Source organism: Chelmon rostratus, chromosome 5, assembly GCF_017976325.1.
Source record: "Chelmon rostratus isolate fCheRos1 chromosome 5, fCheRos1.pri, whole genome shotgun sequence".
Lineage (NCBI taxonomy): Eukaryota > Metazoa > Chordata > Actinopteri > Chaetodontiformes > Chaetodontidae > Chelmon > Chelmon rostratus.
In genome coordinates, this window is record NC_055662.1 from 30,403,757 (window position 1) to 30,415,099 (window position 11,343).

The 11,343-nt window shown below is 46.5% G+C and overlaps 1 protein-coding gene across 1 annotated transcript; it reads left to right on the forward strand.

The window, feature by feature from the left end:
• Positions 1-3,537: 3,537 nt before the first annotated feature.
• med27 (mediator complex subunit 27) lies at positions 3,538-10,732 on the forward strand. Its single transcript, XM_041937138.1, has 8 exons — positions 3,538-3,749; positions 5,731-5,875; positions 7,914-8,044; positions 8,478-8,571; positions 10,021-10,128; positions 10,215-10,256; positions 10,337-10,414; positions 10,510-10,732. Exons 1-8 carry the CDS (start codon positions 3,547-3,549, stop codon positions 10,642-10,644), a joined length of 936 nt encoding a protein of 311 aa, XP_041793072.1. The 5' UTR covers positions 3,538-3,546; the 3' UTR covers positions 10,645-10,732.
• The last annotated feature ends 611 nt before the right edge of the window (positions 10,733-11,343 follow it).

Genomic DNA, 11,343 nt, shown 5'->3' on the forward strand with positions numbered 1-11,343 from the left:
GCCTGCCTGCCTGCCTGTCTGTCTGCCTGTCTGTCTACCTGTTTGTTTGTCAGTGTCTGAACTGATGACAAAGATGATTAAACTGAGACTTAGAGGGACTCAGATGGTTCCTGTTCTTTATTAAAACGTTGTTTCTTCACAGCGCTGCAGATTTTAACTCTGATCCTCTCAAAACCTTCAGACTGCATCTCAGATCTGATTGGTGTCTCATTTACTAAAACAAGTCAAGTCAGTTTTAGTTATAGATCCAAACCATAAGAGAAGTTATGTCAGTGCACTTTTCATACAGAACAGGTCTTTAAAATTGCTTTCAGCAGCAGAGATCCAATAGTTCCCACAACGAGCGAGCAAAGCAGAGGAAAGTTCTCCTAGAGTGACCCCACCCTGACAGATGTTTGAAGAAACATCTGTAGAAGTGAAGAAGAAGAAGAATTAAACTCAGTGGCCATTTTATTAGGTACACCTGTACATTTAAACTGAAATAAGTTCAGTTCTGTGTTTGTCACTGAGCTCACACTTAAAGCTGCTGCTGCTGGATCACATCATACCGAGAACTGTTTTTGTTTCAAATACCTCAGACCAGTACGACAGTATCGAGTGAAAACTGAACTCAGTCAACAAAAACCGAACTCTTTAAACTTGATGAAAGTCACGAAATGAGACAAACAGGTGAATCAGACTGAACAGGTGTTTCTAATAAAGTGACACCTGAGTGGAACGTCTCATCTGTTCCAGCTCACATGTCTCTACAGCACAAGAGAAACCCTTTAATTTAATGTCTCAGTCTGTCTGTCTGCCTGCCTGTCTGTCTGTTACTGTCTGTCTGTCTGTCTGTCTGTTACTGTCTGTCTGCCTGTCTGTCTGCCTGTCTGTCTGTCTGCCTGTCTGTCTCTTATCTTTCTTATCCTCCTTTTTTCTATCTGTCTGTGTCTGTCTCTTTACCTGTCTGTCTGACTCCATCTGTCCTCTCGGTCTCTTTCTCTCTAACATTTCCACCGGCCTGTCTCACACATTGTCACTTACCTGTCTGTCTCTCAGTGTGTTGCTCACCTGTCTGTCTGTAGTTTGTGTCTTCAGGCTGATTCTTGATAATCTGATTAAACAGACGAGAAAACGTTGAACATTCTCCTCATCAATTCTTCTTCTTTCCTCTCCTCTTTTTGTTTTCTTCTTCTATTTCGCTTCCTGTTTTTTCTCCTTTTTTATCCTTTCTAATCTCCTCTGGTCTCCTGGTCTTTCTTTCTCCTCCTCCTTTCTCCTCCTTTAGATAAACCTCTCAGAGCTCAACAGACGTTCTCTCTCTCTACTGTAACTCTAACTCTCTCTCTCCCTGTCTCTCCACTGTAACTCTGCCTCTCTCTCTCTCTCTCTCTCTCTCTCCACTGTAACTCTGCCCCTCTCTCTCTCTCTCTCCATTGTAACTCTGCCTCTCTCTCTCTCTCTCTCTACTGTAACTCTGCCTCTCTCTCTCTCTCTCTCTCTCTCCACTGCAACTCTGCCTCTCTCTCTCTCTCTCTCTCTCCACTGTAACTCTGCCCCTCTCTCTCTCTCTCTCCATTGTAACTCTGCCTCTCTCTCTCTCTCTCTCTACTGTAACTCTGCCTCTCTCTCTCTCTCTCTCTCTCTCAAACTACCATTCCATACCATTCTATCTTCGTCCGCTTATCCGGAGCCAGGTCGTGGGTGCAGCAGTCAAGGCAGGGATGCCCAGACTTCCCTCTCCCCAGGCACTTCTTCCAGCTCTACCTGGGGGGACCCTGAGGCGTTCCCAGGACAGCTGAGTGACATAGTCCCTCCAGCGTGTCCTGGGTGTTCCCCAGGGCCTCTTCCCAGTGGGGCATGCCCGGAACACCCTTCTAGGAAGGCGTCCAGGAGGCATCTGATAGAGATGCCCAAGCCACCTCAGCTGGCTCCTCTTGACATGGAGGAGCAGCGGCTCTATTATAAACTCCTCCAGAGTGACAGAGCTTCTCACCCTCTCTCTAAGGGGGTGGCTGGCCACTCGGCTGCAAACAGCCCCAACACATGCTGAAGGTCCTGGTTCGAAGGAGCCAAGAGGACAACATCATACGCAAAAAGCAGAGATGAGATCCTGTGGTCCCCAAACCAGCCCGTGGCTGTACCGAGAAATTCTGTCCATAAAAATAATGAAAAGAACCGGTGACAAAGGGCAGCCCTGCCGGAGTCCATCATGCACTGGGAACAAGTCTGACTTACTGCCGGCAATGCGAACCAAGCTCCTGCTCCGGTCATACAGAGACCAGGTGGCCCATAGCAGAGGGCCCCGGACTCCATTCTTCCAAGCACCTCCCACAGAATGCCATGAAGGACACGGTCGAATGCCTTCTCCAAGTCCACAAAACACAAGTGGCCTGGTTGGGCAAACTCCCACGAACCCGCAAGCACCCCACGGAGGGTGTAGAGCTGGTCCAGTGTTCCACGACCAGGACGAAAACCACACTGTTCCTCCTGAATCCGAGGTTCGACTATTGGCCGACTTCTCCTCTCCTGAGGAGTGTGATCCCCCTGTAGTTGGAGCACACCCTCCGGTCCCCCTTCTTAAATAGAGGGACCACAACCCCGGTCTGCCAGTCCAGGGGCACTGTCCCCAACTGCCACGCGATGTCGCAGGGACAATCAAGACAGCCCTACACCATCCAGACACTTGAGGTACTCAGGGCAGATCTCATCCACCCCCGGTGCCTTGCCACCGAGGAGCTTCCAAACTACCTCGGTGACCTCAGCCTGAGTGATGGGTGAGCCAGCCCCTGGATGCCCAGCCCCTGCTTCCTCTACAGAAGGCATGACAATGGGATTGAGGAGTTCCTCAAAGTATTCTGACAAATAGTCTAAGACATCACATACCTTACGGATCTGAATTGAAGAAATATAGTATCCCTAGACTGCTGTGCTGAGGTGGTCCAAACATGTTAAACACACACACTACACATAAAACCAGATATTAGTATAATTAGCTTGTTAAAATTACCATTGCATAATGTTTCAATAACAATAATAAAAAAGAGCATGAACCTGTATCAAAACACATTTGAACAACTGTAAAACTACCAGCAAAAAAGGCCTTCATTAAAATTAGCCCTTAAAATGTTAGTTCATTAGAAAGTTTTGTGAATGTTATGTTTACCAAAAACATTTATCACCAAACAGAAACCTGTTAGGAAGGTTGTTGGACCATTTTGTGTTTGCTGGGTTTTTACCGTTACTGCTGCTGCTGTGTGTTTGAGGTTTACTCTTATACTTTTAAACTTTTGACTTAAACTTGCAATAATTTAAATGTGGGCTTATACTGACTGATGGTATTATGTCCACCAAACAATAATTAATTCCTATTTCATGCACTTCGTCAACAACAAAGAACATAGGAGCTACTTCCGCCGCTATCCGAGTTGTTCGCTCTTTGAGCGGCCTCCCTCCCTCGGCTGCAGTCGGCTACTCTCGTCTACGTTCGACGCAAGCAGCGGCTCGGGACCCTGTGACGTCATAGTCGAGCGCCAGAAGCAGCAGCAGACAGAAACAGCAGAGAAGATGGCGGATGTGGTGAATGTTGGGGTGAATCTGGACGCTTTCTCTCATGCCATCAGCGGCATCCAGGCGCTCCGCTCCAGCGTCAGCCGCGTGTTCGAGTCTCTGAAGGACGGCATGAAGAACAGAGAGACCTTGGAGGGCAGAGAGAAGCAGTTTATAGCCGAGTTCCAGGACAACCTGCAGGCAGTCAACAGAGACCTCAAGTGAGTACGCCACTCCACACTACAGTTAACGTTCATTCTATTTAGACCACTACTACTCTGGCTCTCACATTCAGAATTATCCTGATTTAAATAGCAGGGTCACACTCCCGCTAGACCGCATCCAGATTCAGCATATTTACACTCTACGGCCACTACGTAAGAGATAATGTGAGCAGGTTCCGATGGAGAAATAAACCCCGACGGGATGAGATAGAAGCCCAACGCGAAGCGGAACACGGCACACAAAATAGTGATTAAAACATATTTTATTGATCTAAAATGAGCCTACTGTCGTCTGTCAGCGCTCTCACTGCGCAGCCGCTCTGAACGTAAACACGTACGTTGCGTAGCAACCAGCTCTCACTGTGCGCAGGCCGGCAGGCCCGATAACTTATCTCTTTACGGTTAATTTTCAATTTTTTATTTCAGTTCACTTTTATGGCTATGAGCCTTTCCAGGTTTGGTTTGAAAGATTAAGAACAAGCCTTTCAAATGAGTTAAACTTGAGTTTAACTGTAGGGTTGATTACTCAGCTTGAGTGACAGGACATCCCAGACCTGAGAGAGACGGAGCTGGAGACAGAGTTTGGTTCCATGCTGTTATTTTGTACTGATGGACAAAAGTCCTGCAGCAGCTGATTTCGGCGTCTCCAGTTTTGTCTCCACTCAGCTGTCTTTTAGCAGACCGATCGTCCATGCTGTGTTTTTCTGTGTTTTTTCATGTCTGTCCTCTTCAGTCTGATCAGTCTCTGTGTCCTCAAGTCTCTTGTGCCTTAATATCGCGTCTCCTGTTGGTCCAGCCTTGTTCTTTACTTTTCTTGTCTTGCTGGGGACATGTCATTCTGCAGCCACACGTCAAGTGTTTTGTCCTCTCAAATGAGCTGGAATTTAGTTATTGAGCTTGGTACATTAGCGGATTGCCCCTTTAGTCTGTGACTGTTTGGAGTTCCTGAGCAGCCGGTCGTCTATCGAGAAATAAACACAGCTGAATTTTGGCGATTGACCAATCAGAACTGAGTATTTAAGAGTGCCGCGTTCTAAATTCAGATATTTCAAAGTCAAGTTTATTGTTGATGTGACCTAACAGGACAGAGCGATCCAGTATCATTTCTCACTGTGTGCAAAAATCGAAAGATTAAAAGAAGACCACAATAAAGAGTTCTAAAGTACAGATGCACGTTCTCCAGTGAAAGAACAGACAGCAGTACCAGACCGTACCGTACCATCTTCTGGTCGAAGCCCAGACTTCCCTTTCCCCAGACACTTCCTCCAGGCGTTCCAGGGTCTTCCCTGGTGCCTCTTCCCGGTGGGTCATGCCTGGAGCACCTTCCCAGGAAGGGAAGGTGGCTGAAGAGGAGGGGCAGTATGTTTCCTTCACACACCGCGGGTGAAGCAGTCTGACACTGAAGGAGGGGCAGTATGTTTCCTTCACACACCGCGGGTGAAGCAGTCTGACACTGAAGGAGGGGCAGTTTTATTCCTTCACAGTCTGACGTCTTCAGTTCATATTCATCTGTTAAGTTTTGCTAATGAGTGTGATAAATTGATCATGGCAGACTTTTGAACAGTTGCAATGTGTCTCTCTCTCTCCACCTGTCTGTCTCTCTCTCTCCGCCTGTCTGTTTCTCTGTCTCCACCTGTCTGTTTCTCTCTCCCCACCTGTCTGTCTCTCCCTCTCCGCCTGTCTGTTTCTCTCTCTCCGCCTGTCTGTTTCTCTCTCTCCACCTGTCTGTTTTTCTCTCTCCACCTGTCTGTCTCTCTCTCTCCACCTGTCTGTTTCTCTCTCTCTCCACCTGTCTGTCTCTCTCTCTCCACCTGTCTGTTTCTCTCTCTCCACCTGTCTGTTTCTCTCTCCACCTGTCTGTCTCTCTCTCTCCACCTGTCTGTTTCTCTCTGTCTCCACCTGTCTGTTTCTCTCTCCCCACCTGTCTGTGTCTCTCTCCCCACCTGTCTGTCTTTCTTTGTCTCCCCACCTGTCTCAGTGAGTTGGAGCGTCTGAGTGGTCTTGTTGGTCGCCCCTCAGAGTCTCATCCTCTCCATAACAGCGGTCTTCTCAGTCTGGATCCAGTTCAGGACAAAACTCCTTTATACTCACAGCTGCTGCAGGCCTACAAGTGGTCCAACAAGGTAAGCATGCTAACAGGCTAACAGGCTAACAGGTCGACAGGCTGACAGGCTAACAGACTGACAGGCTAACAGACTGACAGGCTAACAGGCTAACAGGCTAACAAGCTAACAGGCTAACAGGCCGACAGGCTGACAGGCTGACAGGCTAACAGACTGACAGGCTAACAGGCAGACAGGTGGACAGGCTAACAGGCTAACAGGTGGACAGGCTAACAGGCTAACAGACTAACAGACTGACAGACTGACAGGCTGACAGGCTAACAGACTGACAGGCTAACAGGCTGACAGGCTGACAGGCTAACAGGCTAAAAGACTGACAGGCTGATAGACTAACAGGCCGACAGGCTAACAGGCTAACAGGCCGACAGGCTAACAGGCAGACAGGCGGACAGGCTAACAGGCAGACAGGTGGACAGGCTAACAGGCTAACAGGCAGACAGGCGGACAGGCTAACAGGCTAACAGGCAGACAGGTGGACAGGCTAACAGACTGACAGGCTAACAGACTGACAGGCTAACAGGCTAACAGACTGACAGGCTAACAGACTGACAGGCCGACAGGCTAACAGGCCGACAGGCTAACAGGCAGACAGGTGGACAGACTGACAGGCTAACAGGCTGACAGGCTAACAGGCAGACAGGCAGACAGGCTGACAGGCTAACAGGCTAACAGGCCGACAGGCTAACAGGCTGACAGGCCGACAGGCTAACAGGCTAACAGGCTAACAGGCTAACAGGCTACAGGTGGACAGGCTAACAGGCTGACAGGCTAACAGGCTGACAGGCTAACATGGTGTAAATAATCATAATTTATGTGATTATTGTTTTCTTGAACTCTCTGAGGGTGGGGAAGTGAGAGAGCGTACGTCTTCCTACATCTCTGGCAAACACCGTCATCTCGTGCTCAAATGCCGAAACCTTCTCCAGCATCTGCAGGGCCACGCTTCCGTTTCCTGGAGATTTTTATTCAGCGTGTTTAAGTGGCCTGTCCACCATGAAGTAAAACCTTTCCAGCCAATCGAGGTCTTCCAGTTCGGGATAGCTGAGGACTTTGCTTTCTAACCCTAACCCATGTTCCAGACAAGCAGCAATTTTTGAATTCAGAGAATAGATGCTCTGATGTTTTTATGAACGATTCTTTCATGTACCCTCTGTCTGTGAAAGCCCCCCCGCTTTACACAAACAATTGTACTGACACATTCAACCCTGAAGTACAGAGTAGTGGAGTGAAAAGATTCACTTCATGAGTGAAATAAAACAGTGGACCGTCCACCAACTGAACAAGGTTTCTCTTGGAAGTGTTCAGGTATCCTTGTTTTAGTCAGAGGACACATAAATATTACATATCAGATACAGCAACATATTTATCATGAGACTGTAGTCACTGAGTGTGATGTAGTGTGGAGTCTATGTGCTGTACTTGTCTCTCAGATGCTAACCGGCTCATTTTTGCAGGCCTATTAGTGGCCCAACAAAAATGCTAATTAAAATGACCATAGTTACTCGTTTCTGATTTGTAAATATTGACAACATCAACACACAGACAGAAACTGTATCTGTGTGAATGTGTGTATATGTAAAAACATGTGTGTATAGACACTCACATTTTTGTTCCTGTGAATAATTAATGAGTGTAAGATGATCTGCGAATGTCACGAAGTTAACATCAAACATCCTTTTCAACGTGTCATTCAGTGCAGCAAGTGTGTGTGTGTGAGAGTGTGAGAGTGTGAGAGTGTGTGTGTGTGTGAGTGATAGTGTGTGTATGTGTGCGAGAGTGTGAGAGTGTGTGTGTGTGTGTGAGAGTGTGTCTGTGTGTGAGTGTGTGAGTGTGTGTGTGAGTGTGTGAGTGTGTGTGTGTGTGTGTGTGTTTTTGTGTGTGTGTGTGTGTTTATCTCGTCCTGTATATATTGATGAGAAGTGAAGCATGTGATGATGGTGATGATGGTGATGATGACGATGATGTGTGTGTGTTTCTCTGTGCTTTGTGTGTGTGTGTGTGTGTGTGTGTGTGTGTGTGTGTGTGTGTGTGTGTGCAGTTGCAGTACCACGCTGGTTTGGCCTCCAGTTTGTTGAATCAGCAGTCACTGAAACGATCGGCCAATCAAATGGGAGCGTCAGCCAAGAGACGACCCAAAGTCCAACCCAGTACTCTGGTACTGCCTCCTCAGTGAGTAGTACAGTAGCACATACTGGTAATAATACTACTACTACTACTAATAATAATAATAATGCTAACAATAACAAACTTTATCACCTTTCATAGCTCAAAGTGCTTTACAATAAAAATAATTCATGCTGCTGCTTCCCTCGTGTCTGTAGGTTGTGTTCCAGAACTTTGTGATGTCATTAACAAAAGTGTTACCTGTAAACCGTCCAATGAGGGAGCTTCCCGTCAGTCTCTATGACTCCATGTTTACTCGTCTTGGTTTGTCTGCAAACCATCAGTGTGAACCTGAACTGCACCAGAACCTTTCACCTGGACCAAATGAACTGAACTGCAGCTGTAAAATAATAATAGTAATAAGATAAGATAAGATAAGATAAGATACACTTCATTGATCCCAGCTTCTGTTCTGCACACTCTGCTCCTCTGTGTACAGGTATGTGGATGATGTCATTTCTCGGATCGGCAGGATGTTTCCAGATATGACCATCGAACTGTTCAGACCCAACGGGACGTCTGCTGTGCTGCTGGTAATAAAAGACACATGACAACACACTGTGCTGCAGGTAACAGGTGTTTTCAGTCTGGGGCTGTCAGAACCGTCCAAAAACAACGTTCGGTTATTATTATTAAAATCCACATGAACCATTTCAATATCTATTCTCAACATTCGGGCTGGGCTGTAATAAGGCATCCTGGTGAAAATGGCAACGTGTCGTTTCGTCATGAAAACATCCTGTTGTGCTACGTGCAGATAATAAACAGCACCGCTGTCTGTGACCATTCACCTTTGATCTTCATCATGCGTCACGAGACGGCTTCACGCATGACATGAAGTGGAGAATTAGAAAAACAGATGTCGAACCAGGCGAGTCGTTCTCTGATGCAGTTTGACAGTTTTCAGACAGAGATGAAGACCCCAGCCCCAGACGACAGCTGTTTCCCACTGATGCTGAGGGTGACACCTCCTCATCATCAGTGCAGGTTTTCAGCAACGCAGGTGAAGCTGAAAGTTTTATGTCCCGCTTGAGCCTGAAGAAGTAAATATGCCACATTGTACTTTCACTTTCATGGCCAGTTTTTACTTATCTTTGATAAACCTACTGGATGCTGAGGTTGTGCTAAAACTTTCACTTATTTGTACGAGATTGTTGCCGAAGACAATTTGTTGTTAATTTCTTTCTGTTTGGCTGAAAGACGCCTGAGAATTAAAGTCACATGCTTTGATTTGTAATAGTTTGAATAACTTCTACTTTTATATTTGTTTTTCTATTTCTGATGTTGTTCAGAGAATAAAACGAACATTTATCACATTTTTGTCACAAATAATAATAATAATAATAATAATAATAATGATAATGATGATGATGATAGCATTAGACTTCATTTAGCACCTTTGATGTAAGAAATGCAGCTCAGAATGCTTTAGAACAAAGAAAAACCTGCACTGAGTGCTTCAGGAACCTAAAAACGTGTCGCGACATAAGACGGAAAAGCTGATGTGCGCTGTCGCCACCTTGTGGCAGAAGCGACTGGCGGCTCATCAAAGTGAAACCTTTTCCTGCGGGACAGTTTGTTGACGCTTTAACCGCATCAAAAAGGGGGCACTGCCCAACCCCAACCAGAATATTTCAAAACAAACAAAATGATGTCCTTCATGGCGTAGGCTGATGACGTGTTTGAATCAATCAAAGTGACGTTACGAGTTTACAGTTGGTGTCGGTGCACCTGTCCTGAAAGACTTCAGTGTCTCCAATTGGTTTATTGATTACTTACTATCTGATTAATGAGCCTGTTTCTGTCTCCAGGTGACTGATGGAGACCGTTTGCTTTGTGTTGGTGCTGTTTTTTCCACTGTTGAATATAAATACAATGTTTATAATGTTGTTGGCAGCCCTTGTTCAGACCAGGTGACACTATACAGGTGTGTTCAGCACATAACAGGTGTATCGTGCAGGTAACAGAGTGTCTTCTCTCAGGTGACCCTGGGGAAGGTGTTGAAGGCCATTGTTGTGATGCGTTCGCTGTTCATTGACAGAACTGTGGTTCGAGGATTCAATGAAAATGTTTACAATGAAGACGGAAAGGTGAGAGGTGAAAATGATCTGACCGACACCCCCTGATCACTGTCTGTCTGTCTGCCTGCATGATAACCTGTGTCTGTCCTCCTCAGCTGGACATCTGGACCAAGTCTCAGTACCAGGTGTTCCAGAAGGTAAGACTCAACTGTCCTCATCTGAACTCATGCACACCTGAGCTGAGCGTGCAGCACTCTGACTGGTTGTGCTTTGCTAGGTAACTGATCACGCCACCACCGCCCTCCTGCACTACCAGCTGCCCCAGATGCCAGACGTCGTGGTTCGATCCTTTATGGTGAGACACTGATCAATAACTGATCAGTAACCTCTACCTGTCTGGTTCTACCTATACCTGTCTCACCTGTCCTAAACCTCTGTGTCTCTCTGTAGACCTGGTTGCGGAGCTACATTAAACTCTTCCAGTCTTCCTGTCAGCGCTGTGGTCGTTTCCTGCAGGACGGACTTCCGCCAACATGGAGGGACTTTAGGACCCTTGAGGCATTTCACGACACCTGTCGCATGTGAACAAAGCTCCTCTTCATCAGTTTGTTTTTTTTCTCTTGATGATTTTGTGTTAAGAAGTTTAAATAAAGTTTTGTGTAATTTTTTTACAGTTTGTGTGAGTGTGTGTTTCATTCTGACACATCTCAATAAAGTTAATTCAAACAGCTGCTCCAAATATATTTGATTATCGTCACAGAAACACAGCCAGTGTACCTGCCTGCAGGTGTTGTTATTTATTAATAACTAGATTAAATGAGAATATTGGTAGTAGTAGTAGTATTTGTAGTAGTATTGTCAGTAGTTATTAGTAGTGTACTTGGAGCACAGTGTACCTGGCAGCGGCACTGACTAATCAGGTTTCTAAATACTACAGTACCCATGAGTCTCAGCTGCTGTTGCTATGGAGAATTATTTTACAATTATTATGAATTGGGAAGAAGCTGGAGGAGAAGCTGTCCCAGAACAACGCGTGGGACGTGTGGAGAGGACTGAAGGACAGAGTGCCAGAGGGACAGCTGATGGACACCAGCGCTGGGTGGATGGATTCAACTGTTACTTCAACAGATTTGATTCTTCCCCCACCCCCTCTGTCTCCTTCCTGCTCCCCCCTCTTCACATGCCTCCAGCCAAGCGGGCACTTCCCCCCTCCCCAGACCACCTTCACCTGCCCTATGCTCCCCCACACCCACATAGACTGTTCCCTACACCAGCCCCTCCCTT

Excerpts from the sequence above, each read along its gene's own strand:
- med27 (XM_041937138.1), top strand. The coding sequence starts at position 3,547 with ATGGCGGATGTGGTGAATGTTGGGGTGAATCTGGACGCTTTCTCTCAT. Across the intron at positions 8,045-8,477 it reads ACTCTGGTACTGCCTCCTCA|GTATGTGGATGATGTCATTT; the intron begins GTGAGTAGTACA and ends CTCTGTGTACAG. Across the intron at positions 8,572-10,020 it reads GGACGTCTGCTGTGCTGCTG|GTGACCCTGGGGAAGGTGTT; the intron begins GTAATAAAAGAC and ends GTCTTCTCTCAG.